Here is a 25,232-nt window from a genome sequence, read left to right as displayed (position 1 = left end):
GCCACGAGCTCAAATGTCACACGACCCAAGAGGGAAAAACACTGTTTACTGGGTGCTCCAACTGTCCGCAGCAGAGGCTACAGAGAAACTCATTTTCAGGGGCAGCGCGCCCACCTGCAGCAGCGGGTGCCACAGAGCTGCCGGCGTGGGGCAGCCAGCCCAGGACGGGGCAGGCAGTACTGACCCCAGCTCCGAGCAGGGCCGTGCCCAACCCACGGCACCGCTGACCCGGCACGTGCCGCTCTGGCTTCTCACCCTTCCTGGGATCTGCCACCGGGGAAGGACAGACCAGCGCCGCAGCGGGAACACGCCGTGTGTGGGGCCAGGGGCTGGGGAGAGGAGTGAACATGGATGGAGAAGCACGCTGAGGGCCAGAGCTGCCCCGTGGCACGGCAGGCAGCCGGACCCGGAGCAGCCCCAGCCACCGGCCTGTCGCAGGGTGGACCCATCGCCGTCTTCTCCATGTGCCCCTGCGAGCGGTGAGGGCCACAGCTGTAGGTGATGAGGTCCCCTGAGGAGAGAGCGGGCGGGTGCTACCAGCACCCTGCAAATCCCATCCCCACCCACAGCCATGGGTGCCTGTTCCAAGGGCTCTGGAGGTGGGCGGTCATGCAGCAGGTGGGCAGGGAGGGGACACGGCTTCCCCCCTCACATCCGATTTGCTTTCCAGGAGAGGTAGCAGTTCCAGACGATGGCAACGCACTGGACGACGGCCAGCCTGGGGACAGAGGGGACAGGGTCCACAGACGTGGACTCCAAGAGCCAGGGAGCCGGGGCCATGACCACGTTACTACCTGTGCTTCAGGGGCACGAAGTAGAAGTTTGCGATTTGCACCGGTGGCCAGATCTGGGCAGAGAAAGAGAGAGTGGTGAAGGGGCCCTGCCAGCACCCCCATCCCGTGTCCACCCCTGCCCAGGCATTGCGGGCATCCAACCAAGCCCACAGCAGCCCCCGAGGCCGGGAACAGGGACAGGCACGGAGGACCCGGCCCAGCCGCCCCAGCCAGGGTCACGGCCAGCACCGCACTGGGGAAGGGAGGGGTGCGAACCCGCCTGCGGCTGCCGCCAGCACTTACACAGTAGTTGGTCAGGAGGGCATCCGTGTAGTCCTGGGAGAGGAAGGAGGCCGTGAGCGCCCAGAGGTGCCTGCTGCCATCCAGCTGCCACGGACACCCAGCCCCGCTGTGCAGCTGGCCACGGCCCCAGCAGGGGCGGCCGCTTGCACAGCCCCGGGGGAGGCCCCGGCTGCCATGGGCAGAACCTGGGGCTGCTGAGGGTGGCCAGAGGCCAAGGCAGGTCCCAGAGCTGGCACCAGCAGCAGCAGCACAGGAGCATCTCCTCATGCCTACGGCCTGAGGTGGAGGCAGGCTGGGCTGCAGGCAGGGGCCCGGAGCATGCAGAGGGCCACTGTCCCCACACTGTGGTCTCCCTGACTCCACACCTGCTCCAGCTGGGCACAGGGCAGATGCCCTCTGCCCCCCGCAGCCCCGGCCCTGTTCCCGGAGCTGTGCCTGCATGGGGCGAACACAGGGTGGCAGGCAGAGGGTGGTCACAACTGCTCCACCTCCACCATGAGCCCTTCCTGCAGCTGACATGGCCCACGGTGCCACAGCCAGGCCGCCAGGCAAGCCCGGGAGCAGAGCAGGGGCAGGCGTGGGGCAGGATAAGGCACTGAGAGGGCAGGAGGTGAGTTGGGCACCTGCAGCAGACTCAGGCAGAGCAGGCAAGGCAGGGGCTGTTGGCTCCTCTCCTTCAGCACAGGCTGCGAGCCCCCATCAAGCCCCACATCGCCCAAACCCCCCTCCCAGGCACTGTGGGGCAGGGACGGAGAGGGGCACCGAGCTGGGGCAGCCACCCTGGGAGCCCGAGGCACTGTGCTGTCCTCATGGTGCACCTGCGGCCATGGCACAGCCCTGCCCCACAGCAGCAGGACAAGTCCCTCGTCCAGCCTGGCTGTGACTCAGCCAGGAGCCCGGCCTCCTCCCGGCGCTGGCCGGCAGCCCAGGACGGGGAGAGCGGGCGCAGGGGTGACAGATACTCTGCTGACGCTTCTTCTGCGTGGGGAGAGATGGATGTGCCCCAAGCCAGGGGTGAGGGTGGCTGCCAGCCACCGCTGCCCAGTCCCCAGCCCAGCCCCCTCCCAAGGCAGGGCTGGCTGGGAACCAGAGCTCCCAGGAATCACCCACCACCCTGCTCAGGCCCCAGCAGGTTTCTCTAGGGGAGGCAAGGCAAGATACCTGGTTGAGATGCAGCTGGGGCAGATGGGAGCTCCTGGGGGTGCTGCCCGTGCCAAGGGTCAGCCTATGTGCCCCTCTGGGGAGTCTCAGAACACCTTGTATCCTGGCTGCTGCTCTTGCAAAGCCAGGAGAAAGAAGAGGTAACTCCATCCTCCCCCAGGATTTGCTCCCTGTGCTCCAGGGCAGGACTGGGGGCTGGAAAGGTCTCTGCTGGGACATACCCGCAGCGTGGTGGGCAGCTGGCCAGTGCCTGGCAGGGCAGGCGCACCCATGCAGAGGAATGAGCTCCTGGTGATGGCACCCCAGGCAGAGCTCCGGCCAGCTGACGGCCTGGCCGGGGCAACATCCCCAGCTCACAGCCCAGGGGCAGAGGGCCTGGCTGGGCTGGGGTCCTTCGCCCACAGTCCCAGCATCCATCGGTGTGTGAGTGCCGGTGCTGCACACCCCCAAGCAGCCATACGACCACCCCCCAAGTGCCTCATCCCATGCTGGGTGGTCACCCGCTCCCTGGTGACTCACGCTCTGGACATGCTGACTCAGCTTTCACGCTGATTTCCAGCAATTGCTGCTAATGGGAGCCATCTCGGTAATGGGTCTGGAGACGCAGCCAGGAGAGCGGATGGCGTGCAGGGAACTGGATGGCACCAGGCACCCGGCTGCCCCAGCCCAGGCAGGACCCCAGAGAGCCACACCGAGCAGCCCTGACACCAGCACCCGGAGGACCGGCAGCCTGAGGAACCCGATGCCCCCAGGGCCCTGGCACCCACAGCTGAGCCTGGCAGGACTGGCCCCACACGCCCCCAGGCCCTGGCCAGGCAGAGAGCTACTCCATGCCCTGCAGCAGTGGGGCAGACCCCTCCCTACCCTGGCTGTTGGGACACCCACAGAGCTGGCTCTGTGCTTGGGGTTCCGGGGCACAACAGAGCTGGAGGCCAGGCTATGAGGACAGGAGTGCAACAGCAGATCTAGGGGCACGCAGTTGCTGCTGGGAGGGGGCTGTGCCTGGGCACAGGCACGACTACAAATAGGAGCAGCAGGCAGTGCTGGTGCACCAGGAGGAGCTGCCAAGGCACCCTGGCTGCCCACGGCCCCACGCCACCCCAGGGACGCAGCACATACCTGCTGGATCTTAGACCAGTTCTCCTCTGCCGACAGACCGTTCACAGCCCCCGTGATGGCGAGGAAGCAGCCAAGGAAACACGGTGCAAAGCCCCCCTGCAAGACAGTAATTGGGGCCCGATGCCAAGGAGCCTGCACTGCTTGGAGCAGGGCCTACAGCACAGGGCAAGGGGAGCGCATGGCGGGGCAGGGGCCATGGGCCCAGCCTGCCTGATGCCCTGGGGCTACTCAGCCTGCCACTCTCCAGTGCAGAGTCATATGGAGGGACGGACACCACCAAGGGCCTCTGGAATGGTCCAAGACCAGGCCAAGGGTGGGCCCTCTGCAACCCTGTCTGCCCCAGCCCTCTACCACCTCGGGGCCAGCCCCAGCCTCAGAAAGGCAGGAGCCAGGGCAGCACGGGCCCCCCAACCCCAAGGGTACCCCTCTCAGCGGGGACACCAGGGATGGCACTGTCCGCCCAGCCTCCCAGCCTCCGCTTCAGAGAAGGGAGAGAGCAGCTCTCAACAGCCTTAGGACAGCTGCAGCAAGGGTAAAACATGGATCCTCCTGGCTCCCCAGAGATCCCCCATGCACCAGCCCTGCACTGCAGGGCTGAACTCCCTGATGGCCCAGGGGCTGTGTGCTACAGCCCAGCAACAGCCTGGAGCAGGTCCTGGGCACCATCTCCTGCTCAGCACCTGCTGCACCAAGCTGGGTCCCTCAGAGCAGGATGGAAACCTGCCCACAGACACGTGCACCAGCCTCCCACAGGCACCCTCATCCACATGGCACTGACCTGGTCCAGGACCATCTTCTTCACAGCCACAACTTTTGTGGTCCCCGGGATGAGCTGATCCAAGATCTTGTACCAGCTGCCCACGACAGGACCCTGCAGGAGTTGTGTGGTGAGGGGCAGCACCCCACTCCCCCGAGCCACAGCGTGACACGGCGAGGGGGTCTCCAGAGCGGGTTACATGGCCCTGCCCAGGCCCTGGGACACAGGGACCAGGGGCTGTCCTGCCTCCCCTCCTGGGCTGTGCCACTCCCTTGCTGGGCTCTGCACTGCCATGGGGCGGCTCCCCCATGTAGGGTGGATGCAGGGATGCCCACAGCCCCCCTGCCCCTCCTAGGGCACTCTGCCTGGCAGCACCAGCATGGGACAGCCAGGGGCCTGCTCCAGCGGGGTGGGCACAGGGCTTCACACACCATGCAGGGCTCCATGGTGGTGGGACCCTGGCTGTGCCAACGCTGCCCAGGGCCCTCCCTGCCTGAGCCACCAGTGCAGGGCAAGGGGCCCAAGACATCCCCCTGGAGCACAAGAGGTAACAGGTCAGGATCTGGCCCTGCCACACACAGCGGAGCAAAGCACGTTTGTACCCTTGGGTGCAGAGTCACCCTCCTGCCAAGTGAAACTTCCCCAGGGCCTGGCACTGGCAGCAGAGGTGGGCTCGGGTGCTCTGACTACATGGACAGTGGCTGCTGATCCCATCCCACCCTGCAGTGCAGCCAGGGGTACCTGCACCCACAGCTGGGCACAGGGACAGGGCACTACTCCTCGAGGGGGCCCAGCTCTGCCTGCGGCTGCTGGAGGTGACACTGGGATGGCCCAGCTCACACCCAGGCACCACAGTCTCACCCTGCTGAAACAGCCCGCCAGCCCAGTCCTCCATCCCACCCGCCACGCGCGTGCTGCAGAGCCTGGGTGCCCACCGCACCCTTGGCACTCACCACAAAGCAGAAGCCAATTGCCATCATCTTCAGGGTCCGGGAGCCGTGGTGCCCGTGCAGCCCCCGCTGCTCCACCAGCTGCTGCGCAATCACATCACCAGCTCCCATGAGGGCCCCTGCGACCAGCACAGCCCGCTCAGGTGGCTGCGGCACACCGGGGCAGAGTGAGACCCTGGAGCGCCCTGCCAAGAGCCAGGTCCTCCAGCCCGAGTGCTATCTCTGCCTGCCTGTGGCCCCGCTGCCCCGGGAAGGTCTCAGCCTGGTCTGGCCCTGCTGGGTCCATCCCAGTGCACAGCTCCCCACCGCCCTGCACCAAACCTGCTCACACCCACCCCAGCACAAGCCCTCCTGCCAAGCACCTTGGGCTGCTCTTGGGATGATGCAGCGTCTCCAGCCAAAATGATGCCTGGCTGTGCCGTCTCCCCACACCCGACACAGGGCTGCTCTGTCCCCCAGGGCCCACAGTTCCCAGAGCTTTTGGGGCAGAGCCCACCCAGATGCTGCCTGCACTGCCTGCTGCAGCCTCTCCCAAGCCCAAGGCCTTGTGCTTCCCAAAACCCCTCCCCAGGCACCGTGCAAACTCTGCCAACTACGATCCCCTTCCTTGGAAAGCCACTCTCTGCCTGTGCCGCTCCCACCCCGCAGTGCCGTGGCCACCAGCAGCCAGGACAAGCAGGTGAGGCTCACCCGGCACCAGCGCCAGCCCCAACTCCTCGCCGCTGCCCAGCTGCTGGCACGGCTCCTCGCCTTGTTTCCATATCAGTGTGGGGGACCTTCTGCTGTGCACGTCCCCTGCAGGGTGCTGCTCAGCTGGGCCTTTGGCAGCTCCCTCTCTATCCGACACCCTTGACCTCTTCGACGCAACTAGGCTGGCCCCGTGCTCCTTCCCCCAGCCTTTGTTGGGCTCCCTGCTTATTCCCCCTGCTCCTCCCAGGATGGTTGTCAGGCAGCTCTCCAGCCTGGCTGCGATTCTGCTATGTTCTTGGAATCCCTGAACCCAACAAGCCCTCACCTTGGGGAGCAGCATCCCCTGCGTACCCCTTCCTCCCAGCAGCCCCACTGTCACCGCTGGCTCAGGGCTGGCCCTGCCCAGGCGGTCCCCACGAGCGGTTCCTCACTGAGTGGTGGTCCGAGGACGCTCAGGGTGGCAGAGCCCTGGGTACGTCCCCAGCAGCACCTGGCTCCTGCCACCCACTCTCTCTCTCCCGGGGCCACCAGTGTCTCTGTGACAGCCCCCAGCAGCACCGTGGGGAGCAGGTCCCAGCCACAGGCCCACAGACCTCAGGCTGTGCCAGGGGAATGGACCTGCTGCCTCCCCAGTGCCCACAGCCGGGTTGTGCCTTCCTGTGGGTGCCATCTCCAGCCGGCACACGTGAGGGGAGAGGTGTGGGCCTGGCTTGCCCCTCGCCCCAGCCACGCAGACCAGGGCCGTGTAGGAGCCCGCAGGCAGGGGCTGGACCCGGCCCAGCATGGCTGCAGTGGCCGGCAGAACTTGGGAGACAGCCCAGGATGCTGGGTGGGAGCCTGGGCCCCAGCCAAGGCCAGCTGGGCTGGACGTGCCCCAGCAGGGCCAGGAGGGCTGGCCTGGTCCCCGCAGCCCCACAGAGCTGTCGTGCTCCTGGCAGCATCTCCTGCCACCACGCCACTGGCTCCATCTCCCACCCCAGGACCAACAAAGCCCTCAGGGCCTGAGGCTCTGCCCCCAGTCCTGAGAGCCACCTCACCCCTCTGCGACAGCAGAGCAGCCCCGACAGCCCGTGGCACCAAAGGGGCAGGGGGTGACAGCAGGTGAGCGACCCCAGGCCAACACAGCAGAAGCACTGGCTACCTGCTTCCTGCGGGCAGCATTCCCACTAGGCACAGAGAGGCTCCCCCCGCACGGTGCTCATTGAGAAAGCGCAGCCGGCAGCGCCAGCATTACTCATTCAGTGCCGAAGGCTCCGGGCACAGTGCCTGGTGGTGACGAAGCAACGCCAGGGCTGCCATGGGGGGTGACAGGCCTGTCTGTGCACCCCTGGCCAGGTTGGGAGCGCAGCCAGATCAAGACCCTCGCAGTGAGTTTGCTCGACCAGGCTGGCACCAGCACTGCTCACCACCCGCACTGTGCCTGCCCCAGGGTGACACTGGCACGGCCCCGCTGCAGCTCCAGCGTGGGGCTGGAGCCCCCAGCTGCGCCCCACGCCACAAAACGCAGGAACCAGCCCCCGGCTGACCTGCTACTAGGCTGGGAAGAGCCGAGGCACATAGCAGCAGCGTGCCCACGCAGGAGGGCTGGATGCAGCCAGTGAGAAGGGCGAAGGCTCCCCAGCTCACAGCCGCCCAAGCCGTGGGGAGGCACTTTCTCTCCTGCTCAGTGCAGAGTGGTGCCTCAGGCAGGCAGCAGGCAGCGTGCTGCCCCTGGCCAGGCTGAGCCTGGGAGCCGGGGGGTGCCTGGCCGATCCTGCAGGCTGCTGCTCCCACAGCCAGAGGACTTTGAAACAGGCCCAAGCCTAAGTAGGCCACACCGTCTGTGTCCCCTGCGGGCCTCGCCGGCTGGCAGCTGGAGGCTGCATCGCCACCACAGGAGCGCGGGGCTGCTCGCTGCAGGCAGGGACAGCAAGGTCACTGCCATGGGCACGTGCTGCTGCCTGCTGTGCCCAGGCCCTGCTGGCATCCTGGCCCCAGGGCCTGAGATGCAGGAGGCAAAGCCCTGCCTGACCCCACAGCTCTTACCACCAGGTGGGAAAGGGATTCGGCAGGCAAGCGTGGCTGAACACACCAGACAGCCAACCACCAGCAAACCTCCCTGGCCCAGCCCCAGCTGACGGCTCTGTTCCACCCAGGGGCACAGCAGCAGCAGCAGCTCCGCAAGCAGCAAGCCAAGGCAGGGCTGGAACCTGCCCAGTCCCCCTACGGCTGCCCAGCAGGGGGGCCAGGGGACAATCCTCTGAACGGCCCTCAGTAGGTCAGGCAGTGAGGGCCTGAGCCCAGCCTTGGACAGATGAATTACTTGCTGAAGCTACATGGAGAGCAGGAAGGCTTGGCCTCCAGCAGTGCTGCCCCTGCCTCGGAGCAATGGCCATGCTCTCTCCATCCTGGGCAGCCCTCCCAGTTCCACCTTGGCCTCCCTCCAGGAATCGAGGGGGAAGGGATGCACAGCATACAGCGCAGCAGGTGCCAGACAATAGACTCCATCAAATCAGATAAAAATAACAGCAGGAACAGTGAGGTGGCCTGGCAGGACCCCAGCAGCCTGGCAGGCAGGGCAACATGCCGCCACCCCCACAGGCAGCAGGGAGGAGGGTCAGCGGCTGCACACCAAGCAGAGCCCCACAGCACGCACACCAGCTCCCTGGCGCTCCCAGACTCCACGGCTGTGCCCTTCCAGCGCCCTGGGCTGGTTACTTGCAAGCAGTACAGCTGGTGGGGAGCAGCGGCAGCAGAGAAGGCTGCAAGCAAGGGGTGCAGAGGGGAGCATGCAGGGACCCTGCTCCTGGCCAGCCCGCACCACACACACCCCCGCGCAGCTCGGTGCACACACAGCACAGGCAGGACGGGCTTTCCTGCCAAGCAGCCTCAGCTCCGCAGGGGAGGCTGGGCTCGGCAGCAGAAGCAGAACTGCCTGTTGCTCAGGACTGGGAGCCCTGGGCCAGGGCAGGGAGAAGGATCCCCGCCTGCAGCAGCTGCCCATGCCGGGAGGGTATCCTCAGGGCACACAGTCGCCTGCCAGAACTGGGGCAGGTATGACACCTCCCAGGCCTGCAAACAGCAACATGGTTAGGGAGATTAAGTCACCCATTAAGGAGCCCTTCAGGGGTAGGAGCTCTCCCCAGGCAGGACCTCTGCACCTGACTTAAGCCAAAGCCTTTGCTCCCGCGTACTGGCAGCCCAGCTGGGAGAGGCTTGGTGCAGTGCTGTGCTGGCTAAGCCCTTGGGCAGAGGCTGCAGACTGAACCTGCCCACTGCCATGTTGCAGCATCCATCCCCACCCAGGGAGGGGGTAAGGATCCCAACACAGTCTCCACCCAGGGTTTTGGGGTGAGTCCTCAAGCTCTGGGAGGTCTCTCCAGGGCTGTGTGCTCCTGGCCCCAGGGCAGGCTCCCAGCAGATCTCCTGAGCCTAGAGTGGGCCAGACCCTTTCACTCAGTGGGACGCATGGCAGCCCCTGTTCCTCCCTAAGGATGGACCCCATAGGCACCAGGAACACGCCCATGCCTGTGGGGCTCCTGTCCTGCTTCCCACCATGGCTGACAGTGCTCACCACAGCAGGGCAATAGGGCCCTGTGTTATGGTGGTGAGGGGCTGTACACTGGGGGGATGGGGTGGCAGGGCTGGGGGATGCATGTTGTATGGGGTGGGAAAGGGACTGTGTGCTGAGGGGGGCTACGCATTATACTGGCTAGGGAGGAGGGTGCTGTGTGTTATATGGGGTGGGGAACAACGCAACTGTATTATATGGGGTGGGAGGAGGGCTGTGTGCTACGCATTATATTGGCGGGGGGGGGGGCTATATGGCAGGGCGGAGGAGCGTACATTATATGGGACAGAAAAAGAACTGTGTGCCAGGAGAAGGGAGACCTGTGCATTATAAGGGGTGGGAGGGTGGAGCTATACGTTAAATGGAGCAGGAAAGGGGCTGTGGGGTGGGGGACACTGCGTTATATGGGCTGGGAGAGGGGCTGTGTGCCAGGGCCGGGGGGGGGCTGTGTGCCGGGACCGGGGGGGGGCTGTGTGCCGGGGGGGGGTGTCGGGGCGGGACGGGACAGGGAGGCAGGACAGAGCGCGCCCACCTGCTGGGGTGCGGGGGCAGCCCCCGGCTCGGCGGCGCCGGCGCTGCGGGGGCAGAGGCGCGCCCCGGCCCGGCCCCGCCCGCCCCCGGCCCTTACCGGCGGTGAGCGCCTGTGCAGCCCCTGGCCGCCGCCCCAGCAGCCGCCCGCAGCCCCTCCACAGCGCCGCCATGGCCCGCCCGCCGCGGCGCGACGGCGCGGTCGCGGCGCGATGACGACGGTCGCGGGCGAGTGACGCGTTTATTGGCTCAGTAGCGGCCCAGGACGGTGGCCAGCAGCGCCATCCGCATGTACATGCCGTTCTCCGCCTGCCGGAAGTACGCGGCGCGCGGGTCCGAGTCCACCTCCACGCTGCGGAAGTGGCGTCAGCCGCGGGCACCGCCCCCGGGCCCCCCGAGCCCACCGTTGGACACTCAGCACAGCCCCCCCATCGCCCGGAGACCCCCCCCGAGCCCCCCCAATCCAGCCCAGCCCAGCCCCCATCGCCCTGCCCCACAGCACAGCCCAGCCCCCATGTCCCTGTCCCCCCATCGCCCTGAGACCCCCCCCCGAGCCCCCCCAATCCAGCCCAGCCCCCATCGCCCTGCCCCACAGCACAGCCCAGCCCCCATGTCCCTGTCCCCCCATCGCCCTGAGACCCCCCCCCGAGCCCCCCCAATCCAGCCCAGCCCCCATCGCCCTGCCCCACAGCACAGCCCAGCCCCCATGTCCCTGTCCCCCCATCGCCCTGAGACCCCCCCCGAGTCCCCCCAGGCCAGCCCCCATGGCCCCACAGCACACCACAGACCCCACAGACCCCATGTCCCTGCCCCCCCAACACCCAGCCCCCATTGCCCCAGAGCCCTCCCCCCACAGCACACCGCCCTGCCATACCCCTGCGCCCCCCCCCCCCCCCAATCCCTCCCCTCCCCACCTGATCTCATTGACACGGGGCAGGGGGTGCATCACTACCATCTTCTCCTTGGCCCGGGTCATGATGTGGGGCGTGAGGATGAACTGCCCAAAGCACTGTGGGGCAGGGGGATGGGGCAGGACACAGCCGTGAACTGGGGGCAGGGGAGCCCCCACCCCACAGCGGGCAGATGACTGTCACCCCCACGCCAGGGCGAGACCCAAGGTCCCCACCCACCCCCTGCTACTCACAGCCTCGTACTCCTCAGCCAGGGAGAAGCGCTCCTTCTGGATGCGTGTCATGTAGAGCACGTCAGTGTCGGGCAGTGCCTCCTCGATGCTCCCAAACTCCTCCTGGGGTGGCACTGTCAGTGGGGCTGGGGGCGGCATGGGGCCCCTGCACCCCAACCCCGCCTGCTCACCTGTTTGATGCCCTTGGAGGCCACGAAGCTGGTGATGTCAGAGGGCATGCGGAGGCTGGGGGGCGTCACGTAGCGCAGGTTGACGCGGTACTGGGTGAGCAGGCGGGCCAGGGAGTGCACTGTGCGCCCATGCTTCAGATCACCCACCATGGTGATCTGTGGAGAGCGGTCAGCCTGAGCCATGGCACCCGACAGCCCCCCAGCCCCAGGCAGGGCCCTTCAGTCCCACAGCACCGCAGACGATGTGGTCATAGACCCCCCAGAGCCTTACCGTCATGCCATTGACGGTGCCCAGCTCCTCACGGATGGTGAAGATGTCCAGCAGCGCCTGCGTGGGGTGCTCCCCGACCCCGTCCCCGGCGTTGATCACGGGCTTGCGACAATGCTTGGCAGCCAGCTGGGAGCACAGGTAGGGCTGAGCGCAGGCAGGATGTGGCCCCCCGCCAGCCCCATGGGGACAAGACCTGGCTCCTGCTCCTGACGCCTGCCCAGCCAGCCCCGATGGGGAACATGGCCCTGCCCCATAGCGCAGGTCACCAACTCCACCATGTGGGCAGGGCCCCCAATGCCTTCAGGGGTAGAGGCAGCCAACCCCAGGCCCCACTGCAAGCAGGAGATGGCCCCACCACCTCCTCTCACCTCAACAGCGCCCGGCTTGGGGTGCCGCACCACCAGCACGTCTGCATAGCAGCACATGGTCTGCACAGAGTCAGCCAGTGACTCGCCCTTCTGCACTGAGGAGGTGGCCTCTGAGAAGGACAGGACGGAGCCGCCCAGCCGGCTCATGGCTGCCGCGAAGGAGCTGCTGGTCCGTGTGCTCACCTCGTAGAACATGGATGCCATGACCTTGCCCTGCGGGGGCCGTGCCGTCACCTCAAGTAGCCTGGGGGCACTTCTGCCTGGCACAGGGCTCCCACAGCCTCACTGGGTGTGCCCAGGGGGCCAGGAAGCTGCCCCATGCCTGGCTTACCTTGAGGATGTCCAGGCTCCGCTCCTTCTGCACCAGCATGCGCAGAGTGTGCGCCACATTGAACAGATGTGACATCTGCGGGGAGAGGCAGCTCAGCCGGGGGGTGCGTGGCACCAGGACTCAGCTGGGGCGCTTGAGGCACCGCACCCTCCCCGTGCTCATCTGGGTTCCCCCAGCCCCAGCGCCCGCCCCAGCCCAGGCACCTGCTCCTTGGAGAACTGTTGAACAGAGAGGATGTGCTGCCCAACAAGGGGGTGCAGCAGCGGGGAGGTCTGGAAGTGGGGCACACCCTGGGGGGACGCCTGACGCGGGAGCGGGCCCGGTGGGTAGAAGTAGCTGTCCTGGATCACAGCTGGATCTGCAGCACCGAGAGCAGCTGGGTCAGCCCGTGCAGGTGGTCCCACAGAGCCCAACCAGCTTGCCTGCTGTGGGCCCCTGGACCCCCGCAGCACTCACCCGCCTCTGCCGCCTTCCTGACGGCCTTTTCACGGACATCATCAGCTAGGGTGGGAGAGGGGAGCGATGCCATTAGAGGGTGAGGGCAGCTGCGGTACCCCAGGCTCCAGTCTCCTGGGGCGCTGCCAGCACGACACAGCCCTCCAGGCACTCGCAGCACCAGGCAAAAGCACCGTGGGGCCCGACACCAGGGCCACGGCCACCCAGAGGCCAGGCGGGCCAAGCCCCAGTGCTGCGCTGCGCCCCTCTCCCCACACACCCCACAAAACCCAATCACACGCAACCCAAATCACACTGGCAGGCGAGGGGTCCCCGAGGTGCCGCGCAGGCTGGGGCGGGAGGGGAGCAGGCAGGCGCAGCCATGCCCTGTCCCGCGGTGCCCAGCCCCATCACACAGTGGGGAAAGAGGCCCGTGCCAGGGCGGCGCGGGTGGCCCGGGGCCAGCGCGGCACCTGGGGGAGGGGATGCACTCATCGGTTGCGGTTAGTGCCATTAGTACGGCCGCGTCTCATTGTCTGAGTGAGTCCCCCCCCGACATTACCGGTGCCTCGGGCGCCCGGGCGGTGCACGGCTCCCAGCCTCCGGAACGCTGAACGGGACACAAGGGCCGGCGTCAGCGGGGCCGCCCAGCCGCGGCCCCAGACCCAGCCCTGGGGCAGCATGCTCACTGCCCTGCCGCCCGCTGCGCTCCACCACGCCACACTGCCTGCCCCCCTACCTGGCATCCCGGGGTCAGAGGCCCGGTGGATGCGGGGTGGGAGGTGGAAGCGCCCCTCACCCCCGGGGCCGGTCCGGCGGGGGCTGGAGGCTCGGCTGCGTAGTGTCTCACCAGCCGCCACATGCCGGGGTCGCTCAGGGGTCTGCAACAAGAGGCCGAGCTGGAGCCAGGGAGCAGCAGGGACCACCCCCTCCCAGGCCCACAGACCCTGGTACCTTCGTGCTCTCCTTGGCAGAGGCTGCATGCGGTGCCAGCACAGCTCCCGAGGGCCATTTCTTCACGTCCTGCCCATAGCCAGGAGGCACCAGCACCTGCAGCCATTGGGGCAAATAAGTCAGTACTGGAGGACCCTGACACTGGGTGGGGGACCCCCGAGGCTGGGGAGGACCCCCTAGATGCAGGGGGAAGGGTGCCTGGGCTCTTACCTGCCCATCAATGTAGGCAACCTCCCCACGCAGGACCACCCTCCGCACTGTCCCCTTCACCTTCATGCCCTCGAAGGGTGTCCAGCGTGCCTTGGAGAAGGCTGTGCAGCTGGGGATGATCCACTCATGCTCCAGGTCCACCTGCCAGGACAGCAAGTCAAAGGCAGCAGGGCCAGGGCCAGGGCCGGATCCAGGGTGGGCACAGACAGGGACCCACCTCCACATAGGTGTCCTCCTGCACGGGCAGCCCAAAGATCTTGCGAGGGTTCTCATAGAGGCGCTGGATGACGTCCTCCATGGTGAGCCGCCCCTCAGAGACAGCCGTCAGCAGCAGCGGCAGCATCGTCTCTAGGCCAGGGTAGCCGGGAGGTGGCTCCTGCCCCTGCTTCTCCTCCAGCGTGTGAGGGGCTGTGGAACAGGGCTGGTCACTGCGGGACCCGCTACTGTCCCTACACCATGCTCCCGCCCCATGGCCACCATCCCCCAGGGCTCACCATGGTCTGTGGCAAAGCAGTCAATGGTGTCCATGTTCTCCCAGAGCGCCTCCACGTCCTGGTGGGTGCCCAGCACCGGCCGCACAGCCGCTCGGCCCTCCCCGAGGCGTCCCAGGTCATCCCGGCACAAGAAGAGGTGGTGCGGGGCCACCTCACATGTCACTGGGATCCCCTTCTGCTTTGCTGCCTTGATGAGGAGGATCTGGGGGAGCCGTGGTGGCGGTGAGGGGTGGCCCAAAACGGCCCCGCGCCCCATTACCAGGGCCTGCAGTCTGCCCACCACCCCCCTGGGGCCCGCCGCTCACCTCCTCCCTGCGGGCCACATGGCAGATGTGCACAGGGCGCTGGTACAGCTGGGCCACCATCAGGATGGCGGCCACCGTCTGCCGCTCCGCATGCGCCACGATGGGCAGGTGCCGCGGCCACTGCTCAAAGTGCTGGAGGGGGGACAGGGCTGGTGGGCGCCGGTGCCAGGAGCTGGGTCCAGCCCCGCGCCAACCCCTGCCTGCCACGGCTCACCTCCATCCACAGCGACACATTGTCCATCCGCAGGCTGGAGAAGGTGTCATTCAAGTACATCTTGAGCCCGGCAGCTGCCCCGGCCAGGGGGCCCAGCGAGCTGGCATTCTCTGAGGAAGCCCCCAGGAAGAGGGCAAAGTCGCAGCGGGCCCCGGCCTCAGCCAGCTGCGGGGGCAAGAGGCAGTGGGTACGGGGCCAGAGGCAGTGGGTACGGGGCCAGAGGCAGCCCCGCCGCAGGCAGCGAGCACACCACAGCTGGCACCTCAGCACCCGCGGAGGGGAGTGGGCATCAGGCCAGGCAGCGGCAGCCCCTCACCTTTTGCGCCAGGGCAAAGGAGGCAGCATCAGTGACAGCGGGACTGGTGTTGGGCATGGCGCACACCATGGTGACACCCCCGGCCAGGGCAGCTGCTGTGCCTGACGCAAAGTCCTCCTTGTGGGTGCCGCCCGGCTCGCGGAGGTGGACATGGACGTCGATCAGGCCTGGGCAGCAGGGCAGTGTCAGCATGGGCAGCCCCCACCCATGCAGGGCGTGAGACACCCCAGCAGCACAGGGAAACATCTCCTCTCCCTGTAGCACCCTCAGAGCCCCCAGCCCCCGCTGTGGCCCCAGTCCCACCTACCTGGCAGGCGGATGAGTTTCTGGGATGTCATGCAGTCCACATGTATCTTCAGCGGGGGGGCTGCCCCAATCTGGCCCAGCGCCTGCAGAGACAGCAGCTGTGAGGCAGGACCCTCTTGCAGGGGTACGTGGGGCCAGAGCTCAACAACAGGGCCAGGATAAGGATGTCTGCCCAAGCCACACCCCAAAAACAACCCTCCCACAGAAATGATCACACACATCACCCACCGCACACTATCCACTACAGGACATTCCTACCCTAGACCCCACTTTGTTCCCTCCCCTGCAGCCACATCCCTTGGGCACCCACACGCCACAGCCCACCTCCACAAAGAGCTTGGTGCACTTGATGTCGATGATGAGCGGCACAGAGTAGTCAACGGCCTGGCGCCGGGTGCGGTACCCCTTGGTGACAAAGGAGGAGAGCCGGCGGCCCCCCGAGTTGCGCATCGAGAGGTTGATGACCATCTCGAAGTGGTTCTCAGCCAGGTAGTCCAGGATGCTGCGCTGGGTCTCCCGGGCACCGGCCTCGCTGCCGTCCGCCTCCTCGAAGTGCCAGTCCACAGCCATCACCTGCCAGCAGCGATGCCCATCAGGGCCCCGTACCTCCCTGAGGGTGCCCCCATTCCCTGCCAGACCCCCATCCCTGACCTTGATGCCATGCTCGGTGTAGAAGTCAGCGGTGCCAAGACTGGCATACAGATTGTAGCCGAGGCTCTCCAGGGTCCGCACCGTGGGCAGCAGCTCACTCTTGTTCTGTAACAACCCCAGGGCTGGTCAGAGGGTGGAAGGGGGGGCCCTGGCCCCCGCCCCCGCCCTGACCCCACACACCTTGTAGCTGCCGATGGTCAGAAGGATGTTCTTCTTGGGGATCTTGAAGCCAGTGCTGAGCATGGCCTTCAGGTAAGCCTCACAGCGGTTCTCCCCGAAGCAGGCCACCTCACCTGTGCTGGTCATCTCCACGCCCAGCACCACATCGGCACCCGCCAGGCGTGAGAAGGAGAACTGTGGCACCTGGGGGCAGGAGAGGTTCAGGGACTGCCCAGACACACACCCCAGCCCGGCCCCCACATCCCCCACTCACCTTGACGCCGACGATGCCCGTGCCTGTCATCAGCCCCACAGGCTCCACGTCCTCGCCCATGATCACTTGGCTGGCCAGAGCCACCAGGTCCACCCCCAGGGTCTTGGAGACGAAGGGGAAGGAGCGAGAGACACGGACATTGCACTCGATCACCTTCAGCTGGTCGTCCTAGAGGAGAGGGGATGGCATGAGGCTCACGTGGGGCAGCAGGGGGTCCCCCTGAGCACCATGCCAGCCCAGTGCAGTCCCCCCAGCTGGGGTACCTTGGCGATGAGCTGCAAGTTGAAGGGCCCGGTGACCTGCAGCTCCTGCCCGACAGCATGGACAATGGCCTTGATGCGCTCCAGCGTCTTGGGGGTGATGTCCTGGGGGGGTGTCACCAGCGTGGCGTCACCCGAGTGCACCCCGGCGTTCTCCACGTGCTCCGATATGGCGATGGCCACTACCACACCATCGCAGGCCACTGCGTCCACGTCTATCTCCTGCAAACAGGAACATGGGTCACAGCCTGGTGCCACGGCAGGGAAATGGGGTTCTTGCGGGGAGCAGGGGCACCCTGGGGCCAGAGCAGCCTCCTGGATGGACCTTGGCCTCCTGGATGAACTTGGAGATGACAACAGGCTGCTCCTTGGACACTGCGACAGCATTGCTCAGGAACTTCTCCAGGTCACTGTCCGAGTAGGCCACGTTCATGGCAGCGCCGCTCAGCACGTAGGAGGGGCGCACGACACAGGGGTACCCCACCTTGCAGCAGAAGTGCTTGGCCGACTGCAGGAGAGCCAGCACTCTCAGGGGACGTGCTGAGGGCCGGTTGCCTCTCGGGCAGCCCTGTTGCCCTCACCAGCCCCCCCACCTCCATGTCGGAGAGCTCCTTCCAGAGCGGCTGGCTGATGCCAATGGAGTCGAGCAGGCGGGAGAATTTGAAGCGGTTCTCGGCTGAGTCGATGGCCTCTGGGGAGGTGCCCAGGATGCGGCACTGCTGCCGGTGCAGGGCCATGGCGATGTTGTTGGGCAGCTGCCCGCCCATGGACAGGATCACACCCTCGGGGTTCTCCAGCTCGTAGATGTCCATCACAACCTGTGGCAACACGGGGGGCAGGGGGATGGCTAGGACCAGGGCCACGGCAGCCCTCACCCTGCCCCAGCCCCACGGCAGACAGGGCCCCCAGACTTGCTCACCTCAAAAGAGATCTCATCGAAGTAGAGACGGTCACACATGTCATAGTCAGTGCTCACTGTCTCAGGGTTGTAGTTGACCATGATTGTCTTGAAGCCCATCTGCAGGGAAAGAGGGACAAGGTGAGGCTAAGGGCCCCCAGGGCACCCTGCTCCTCCCTGGCCCCACCCTCTGACCGAGGACACCCAACCCACCGACCCCACAGGGTGCTGGGGCCCAGCTGACCTTGCGAAGCTCCTGGATGCAGCCGACAGCACACCAGTCAAACTCGACGCTGCTGCCAATGCGGTAGACGCCGGAGCCGATGACCATGACATGGGGCTCACGGAAGACCAGGTCGTGCTCGGTGCCGTTGTAGGTCAGGTACAAGTAGTTGGTTTGGGCTGGCCACTCTGCTGCCACGGTATCAATCTGCTTCACCACCGGCAGGATCTTCAGGTCACGCCGCATCTTCCGCACGGCCAGCTCGGTGCTGCAAGGGACAGGGTGAGTGCCGGGACGCAGGCCGGGGCACAGAGCGGGGCTGCCCCCTCCCAGTGTTACCTGAGGACAGCCAGGGCCACCTGCTTGTCAGAGAAGCCAAGCTGCTTGGCCCGCTTAAGCACGGCAGGCGGCATGGTGCTCTGCTCCTCGCGGTACGACTCCAGCAGCACTGCATGGTCTGTGATGTTCTTCATCTTGTGCAGGAACCAGCGGTCGATCTTGGTCAGCTCATAGAGCCGCTCAATGGAGTAGCCAGCCCGCAGCGCGGCCGCCAGCACAAAGATCCGCTTGTCTGTTGGAGTCTCCAGCTCCTGCCAGGCCGGCGGGGGGGGGTGAGCGGGGCTGGGAGGGGGGCAGATGGCCATCTCCCCACCGACTGTGCTGGTAGACTGGCCCCCCCACCCCAGGCCCCCAGCGCTCACCACGTCTGAGGCCGGCTTCACAGTATGGTCAAAGCCCACGCAGTTCTCGTCCACCATCCTCAGGGCCTTCTGGAAAGCCTCCTCGAAGTTCCTCCCGATGGCCATGACCTCCCCTGCAGACGGGGCCATGAGCGGCTGGACCCCATGCCCCGCACCGCACTGACCACCCACGCTGCCTGTCCGCCCCGCGCTCACCCACGCTCTTCATGGAGCTGCCGATCTTGGTGCTAACGCGCAGGAACTTGCTGAGGTCCCAGCGCGGGATCTTCACCACGCAGTAGTCCAGGCTGGGCTCAAAGTTGGCCGTGGTGGAGTTGGTGACAGAGTTCCTGGAGAGGCAATGGGGGTCAGCAGCTGGGCCCATCCCACCAGTGGGGCCCAAGGCTGGCCGGGACAATGCCCCATCCCACGCCGCAGCGGTGCCATTACCTGAGGAGGGGAAGGGGGATGCCCAGGGCCAGCTTGGCAGCCACGTAGGCCAGGGGGTAGCCAGTGGCCTTGCTGGCCAGGGCTGAGCTGCGGGAGAGCCGGGCGTTCACCTCGATGATGTAGTACTGTAGGCAGCAGGCGGGCAGGGTTAGCGGGGTGGCACGGGATGCGGCCCCAGGCCGGGCACTGGCAGCGCAGCTCCCTGCTGCCCAGTGCTCGGCTGGCACCACAGAGGCACTTGCACATGGAGGGCACAAATAGCAACAGGGACCGAAGGTGAAGGCAGCCGGGCTGGGGACGGCAGCCATCACCGACGGCTGTGGGAGGATGGTGCTGGGCAGCGACCGCCCAAGGACCCCATACGCACACGGCACCGGGAATGACAGAACCCAGTACCTTGGCGCGCTCGTGAGGGCCGGCTGAGCCACTGACACGGCGAGACCCCCTGGCCTCACGGACCGCAGCCTGGGGAGGCCGGTGAGGCACAGCCCTGCAGGACAGCGCAGGGCAGGACCCAGACCCAGGCTCCCCCAGGGCAGGGCTGGCCAGGGGGTTTGGGAGGGGGAGCCGCAGCTGGGGCCCTCGAGGGGCTGCACTCACCTGCTCCGACTCGGGGTTCAGGGCAAACTGGATGTTGCACTCGCCCACGATGCCCAGGTGCTGCACCACCTTCACGGCTGTGCGCCGCAGCATGAAGTACTCGGTGTCATTGAGGGTCTGGCTGGGCGCTACCACGATGGACTCGCCCGTGTGGATCCCCAGTGGGTCCAGGTTCTCCATGTTGCACACCTGGCAGTGGGGGGGGTCACCACGGGCTGCTGAGGTCCCAACCCCCACACACGCTCCTGTCTGCTGCTGCCCCAGGAGGGTCCCTCCTGGCTTCCACTGCCTCCTCCCCTGCCCTGGGGACCGACAGGGACTCCCCTGGACAGTCAGGGCTTGAATACGAGCCCCTGGGACACCTCCATCTGTTGCAGCCCCGCCAGAGCACAGGGGGTGCGGGAGGTCTGGCTCAAGGGGCGCAGCTCCCAGCACACAGCAGCCATGCTGGCACCGCAGGAGTGGCTGGGGAGCCCTCCCTGGGGTTGGGGTGCAGTGGGAGCCCCCGACCCCATGCCCCCAGCGCCTGCTCCTCTGTGAAGTCCCCTGCAGCAGAGGCCTGGGGAGACTCGCCCCACCCCGTACCGTGACACAGTTGTTGTAGGCATCCCGCACCACCTCGTACTCAATCTCCTTCCAGCCCTTCAGAGACTTGTCCACCAGGACCTGGGAGGTGTGGGTGAAGGCCTGGCTCACCAGTGCCACCAGTTCCTCCCGGGTGTTGGCAAAGCCAGAGCCCAGGCCCCCGAGGGCATAGGCAGAGCGCACCAGCACCGGGTACCCCAACCGCTCCGCCGCCGCCTGCGCCTGCGGAGAGCAAGGGTATTAACACAGTAGGAGCAGGGAGGACAGCACCCTGCCCAGGAGCTGCCCCCACCCTGCCCCATGACCACCCCGGACCTGTTCCAGGGAGGCAGCAGCCTCGCTGGGTGCCACGTGCTCCCCAATCTCCTCCATCTTCTCCACGAAGACCTTGCGATCCTCTGTCATCTCGATGGAGGTAACAGGGGTACCCAGCACCCGCACGCAGTACCGCTCCAGCACGCCCGCCTTGGTAAGCTCCACACCGCAGTTGAGGGCCGTCTGCCCCCCGAAGGTCAGCAGCACCCCATCGGGGCGCTCGTTCCGGATCACCTGGGGGCACAGGAGAGTGGGGCAGGGACCCACAGCAGCCCTGCAGAATGTGCCCTGCACCCTCCAGCTGCTGCCGCACCTGTGCTGCCCCCCAGGCACCCCTCCGCCACCCCCTAGTCCTCCATGTAAGAGCCCCTCCGCCACCCCACAGCCCCCCAGGCAGCCACTGGTGCCCCACCCCTGCACCCCCCAAACCACCCCTGTCCCAGCTGGCGCCCCGGGATGCTCACCTGGGTGACATACTCAGGCGTGATGGGGAGGAAGTAGACCTTGTCTGCCAGCCCCTTGGAGGTCTGCACCGTGGCGATGTTGGGGTTGATCAGCACTGTCTGGATGTTCTCCTCCTTCAGTGCTTTGATGGCCTAATGGGGAGCAGAGGGGTCATGGCTAGTGGCCCCAGGCCCACACACCCTGGTGACCCCCACTGCCCCTCGTGGCCCCAGGGTGGGTGCTCACCTGTGACCCTGAGTAGTCAAACTCGCCCGCCTGCCCAATGGAGAGGCCACCGGAGCCCAGGATCAGCACCTTGCGGGGACGGGCTGCATCCTGGCCCTCCGCCGGCGCGTTGTCGTAGGTCAGCCAGTCCCGCAGCCGCTGCCGCACTGGGGGGGGATGGGTCATGCTGGGGTCATACGCACCCCAGCGCACAGCCCCTGCCCCACAGTCCTGCCCGTGGCCTCCGCACACGGACCAGCCCCACACATGGCCCCAGTCCCACAGCCCCCACCCACAGCCCAGGAACAAAGGACCTGGCTGCCCCTTCCCGCCCCACACCCACCCGTCCGGGCGCTGCTGTCTCCACTCCGCAGGTCCCGTGCCACCTCCACGAAGATGTCGAAGAGCCCCTCCAGGTCCGTGGGGCCAGCGCGGTGCTCAGGGTGAAACTGGACGCTGTGGAGGGGGTCAGGCAGGGCACAGCCCTGCACCCCCCCGGCTCCCCCAGCCACGACCCTGTGCCTACCTGAAGAAGGGCTTGTGCTCGTGGACCAGGCCCTCGTTGGAGCCGTCGTTGGCGTTGGTGAAGAGCGGGACCCAGCCAGGCGGCAGGCTGCCTGCCTCCACCGCGAAGCCGTGGTTCTGCGCCGTGATGAAGCAGCGCCGCGTGTCCTCATGCAGGCATGGCTGGTTGTGCCCGCGGTTCCCGTACCTGAGATGGTGGGATGGGCATTAGGCAGGCCTGGACAGCCGGGACCCCACGGGGACCCCGACCCCAGCCCTGGACCCCACTCACTTCATCTTGTAGGTGCGGGCACCAAGGGCCAGGGAGAGCAGCTGGTGCCCCAGGCAGATACCGAAGACAGGCTTGGGCTGGGGGGCGTCCAGCACCCGGCGCAGGCTAGACACTGTCTCCTGGCAGAGCTGTGGGTCCCCGGGGCCATTGCTGATGAACAGCCCATCAAAGTCTGTGCCAAGACAGCAGCGGGGTTAGAGTGGGCACCTCGGCCCCACAGAGTCACAGCAGGGCCCCCTGGCTACCAGCATCCTAGCAGCAAAGCACCCCCAGCCCACAGCTTCCTAACACCCCAGGAGGGTCTCACCAAGGTGCCCTGACCCCACAACCCCCATCCCTGTGGTAGCAAGCCTCCTGGTCCCACAGCCCCCCATGCAGGGTCACATTAGGGCACCCTGATGCCACAGGCCAGATCCCCCCCATCCCAGTCACAGCAAGAGACCCTGTGCCTATGCCCCCCCCCCCCGCAGGGTCTCACCAAGGGCCCCAAGCCCCCAGGAAGGACAACATCAAGGCTCTCCCACCCCACAGTGGGGAGTCGGGTGCTGCTCCCTGCTGCCCCCAGGACCAGCCAAGGAGTCAGCCCCTGCTCCAGGCCCTGTCCCCCACCCCTTGGCAGGGCCCCAGGAGACCCCCAGCCGCTGCCACCCCACCTGCTGTGTCCAGCGGATGGTCCCAGGGCACCACGGTGACGGCTGCCCCCCGCTCGCACAGGCACCGCACCTGGTTGTACTTGAGGCCGCAGTCGACTGCTGTGATGCGCAGCAAGCCACCGGGGTTGAACACATGGGGTGTCTGCAGGAGGAGTGAGCACGGGTCGCCTTGGCCCTCCAGGCTGGGCCCAGCCCTCCACAACAAGAACTTCTGCAGCCCCAGCTGCCCCTCCAACCAAGCCCCGCCATGTCGCCCAGGCATTCTTAGCCATGCCCCAGCCCAGTGCCAGCCCACCCCAGCCACCCTCCCAGGCCCCCCAGCGCAGTGCCAGCCCCCTCAGCAACCCCAACAATCCCCTCGCCATCCCCATCCATGCCCCCAGCCACCCCCCAGCCCTACCTTCAGCGACACCTCCTGCACCAGGTGCCGCTTGTTGGGGTCCTCAAAGGACAGGCTTTCCTCAGGGGTCCCATCTAGCACCAGCTTCCCCAGCAGCGTCCCCTTCTCGCGGATCTTCTTTGTTAGGGCCCGAGTATCCACCCCTGTGGATGGCCGTGAGATGCAACCCCGCAGCCCCATCCCACCCCGAGCAGGACCCTGGTGCCCCTGCAACATCAACACCCCCAACCGCCAATGCCGGGTCGACCCCCTCGGGGGGGGAAATCTCAATGCAGGAACAAGTCTCATCTAGAAATCACTGACCCCTGGGCCCCAGCCCTTCAGCTGCCCCCCAGACACCCTCAGCTCCCACCCCAAACCCAACCTCGCAGTCTCCTAGTCCCACCTTCCAGCCCGGGGATGTTCTGCTCCTTCAGCCACTGGTCAAGGGAGCGGGACGCACTCCAGTGGCTGGGGGTCTCCGAGCACTCGCCCACAACCAGAGCAGCCACATGGATCTTGCTGGACTCGAACCACTGTGGGGGCAGGAGGTGAGCATGGCTGGGTATAGGGTCGCCAGCCTGGGAGAAGCTCTGTGCAGCCCTTGGATGCCCAGCCTCATCATCCCCATGGGGCACAGCAGGCTGGCTACAGCCCAGGGCTGTGGGATGCCCATGGAACAGGGACCCCATCCCTGGCCCAGGACCAGCCTCTGCTGCCACCCAACACAGCATGCTGGGCTGTTGCTGCCCCCAGCTTGCCCCACACCCAGCCATGCAAGTTGAGCCTTGGTCCAGCTGAGCCCCAGGCTCTGGGAGCCCCAGGACAGGGTGCCCAGGTCCCTGGTGCTGCTGGACTGCAGCCCCCTACTCAGGGGCCAGAATGGCCTGTGCCACAGGACCCCTCAAGCTCAGCTGCAGCACGAACCAGCAGAAGGGAAAGCACCGCTCCCACTGGCCACAGCCTCACTGGGGAGCCCCAAACACACCAATATATTCTGTCCCATGGGACTGGGGCTCTGGTTCCTGGGAGCAGGGCTTGCAGGGCCACAGCAGAGACCCATAAACCACCAGCCCAGAGAGGGCTGCCAACAGCAAGGGTGGGGCTGGGGACTCCTGGCATGCCGATGTGGGATGTGGCTGGGCAGGAGAGACCCCCAGGGTCAGCACGGGGAGGCCTGACATGGCACTGCCGCACTGGGACCTGGCCTCTGCCCTGGGGGCAGGGTGAGCTCTAGGACACGCAGCGTGGAGGCCGAGGGGCTGGGAGGGGTCCTGGGCCTCCAGCAGGCAGCAGGGGCTGCACTGCCCCGCCCCGCCTTGCCCTCGGGGGCTGGGACCCCCACCCTGCAACGGGGCCCCTGGGAGGACAGACACACAGCCCTGCTCCCCACGTGCTGCCAGGGTGCCCCAATCCCAGTGCACAGGGGTCTCCCCGCCCTGCCCAGCCCCTCCTGGGAGCACGGTGGGCTGGGGCGCCCTGGGTCCTGCTGCTGGCTCCGGGCCCCGCGGCATCGGGGTCAACCCGCCGCCGAGTGCCGCCCCGGCGGCCCCCCCGCCCCGGCGCCCCCCCCCGCCCCGGCACTGTGCACCGGCCCGCGGGCAGCTGGGCTCGGCGGCCCCGCTGCAGGGACACACCGCCCTGCGCCCCGCCGCCCCGGCCCCGCTCGCTCACCCGGCTGAGGCCGAAGGGGTCGGTCTCGTCCCGGGGAACACCGTAGTTGCCGACGAGCGGGTAGGTGAGCACCAGGATCTGCGCCTTGTAGGAGGGGTCGGTGAGGGCCTCGGGGTAGCCCACCATGCCGGTCTGGAAGACTGCGAGAGGGGGGCCGGGTCGGCGGGGACTGAGCAGCCCAGCCGCCCCCCGTCCCGCCGGCGGAGGCACCCGCGCACGGCGGCCCCCTCCCTCACCGCCCCGGGCCAGCCCCCGCTCCTGCCCCACGGCGGGGCGCCGAGCGGAGGGCGCTCCCCGCACCGCACCGCGCCGCCTCCCTCCCGGTACCGCTCGCCGGGCTCTGGCCGCCACCCGACATCCGCCGCCGTCCCGGACCTGCTCCGGGCCCGGCCCCGCGCGCCGCACTCACCGACTTCCCCCGCCGCGGCGGCCCAGGCGGCCCCGAAGGGGCGGCCGCGCAGCACCGACCCGTCCTGCAGCACCAGGCAGCCCATGGCGGCTCCACGTGCGCTCCGGCGGCTCCGCGGCGGCGGCGGCTACCGAGCGAGGAGCGAGCAGCGTGGCGGCGGGAGGATCCGGGGCGGAGCCGGGCCGGGCCAGCCCCCGCGGCGGGGCGG

The 25,232-nt window shown here is 67.1% G+C and overlaps 2 protein-coding genes across 4 annotated transcripts; both read right to left on the bottom strand.

Moving 5' to 3' along the window:
* Positions 1–26: 26 nt before the first annotated feature.
* On the bottom strand, positions 27–10,057 carry MPV17 (mitochondrial inner membrane protein MPV17). The gene is made up of 7 exons (XM_064448456.1): positions 9,932–10,057; positions 5,067–5,182; positions 4,135–4,227; positions 3,357–3,452; positions 1,077–1,109; positions 795–847; positions 27–718 (listed from the first exon to the last, which is right to left on the bottom strand). The coding sequence occupies exons 1-7, from the start codon at positions 10,002–10,004 to the stop codon at positions 649–651; spliced, it is 534 nt and encodes a 177-aa protein (XP_064304526.1). The 5' UTR covers positions 10,005–10,057; the 3' UTR covers positions 27–648.
* On the bottom strand, positions 10,056–25,210 carry CAD (carbamoyl-phosphate synthetase 2, aspartate transcarbamylase, and dihydroorotase). 3 transcript variants are annotated; one of them, XM_064448454.1, is made up of 45 exons: positions 25,025–25,210; positions 24,616–24,755; positions 23,348–23,477; positions 22,963–23,105; positions 22,563–22,704; positions 21,910–22,081; positions 21,640–21,825; positions 21,457–21,569; positions 21,135–21,280; positions 20,909–21,040; positions 20,445–20,678; positions 20,130–20,351; positions 19,545–19,733; positions 18,945–19,069; positions 18,711–18,844; positions 18,516–18,628; positions 18,154–18,404; positions 17,836–18,082; positions 17,613–17,711; positions 17,287–17,511; positions 17,019–17,201; positions 16,697–16,915; positions 16,434–16,601; positions 16,181–16,363; positions 16,001–16,105; positions 15,674–15,922; positions 15,351–15,432; positions 15,044–15,210; positions 14,728–14,892; positions 14,514–14,645; positions 14,209–14,410; positions 13,932–14,122; positions 13,715–13,855; positions 13,505–13,600; positions 13,290–13,431; positions 13,113–13,160; positions 12,572–12,616; positions 12,319–12,473; positions 12,116–12,190; positions 11,785–11,997; positions 11,417–11,542; positions 11,146–11,301; positions 10,976–11,077; positions 10,746–10,840; positions 10,056–10,183 (listed from the first exon to the last, which is right to left on the bottom strand). In XM_064448454.1, the coding sequence occupies exons 1-45, from the start codon at positions 25,107–25,109 to the stop codon at positions 10,081–10,083; spliced, it is 6,771 nt and encodes a 2,256-aa protein (XP_064304524.1). In that variant the 5' UTR covers positions 25,110–25,210; the 3' UTR covers positions 10,056–10,080. The 3 variants fall into 3 exon arrangements, with proteins under 3 accessions (XP_064304524.1, XP_064304523.1, XP_064304525.1); XM_064448453.1 differs by having other exon boundaries at positions 18,154–18,628; XM_064448455.1 differs by lacking the exon at positions 13,113–13,160.
* Between the last annotated feature and the right edge of the window lie 22 nt (positions 25,211–25,232).

Source organism: Phalacrocorax carbo, chromosome 3 (assembly GCF_963921805.1).
Source record: "Phalacrocorax carbo chromosome 3, bPhaCar2.1, whole genome shotgun sequence".
Classification (NCBI taxonomy): domain Eukaryota; kingdom Metazoa; phylum Chordata; class Aves; order Suliformes; family Phalacrocoracidae; genus Phalacrocorax; species Phalacrocorax carbo.
Note: the sequence above shows the minus strand (reverse complement) of the source record. Positions and strands in the feature narration are given on the sequence as shown.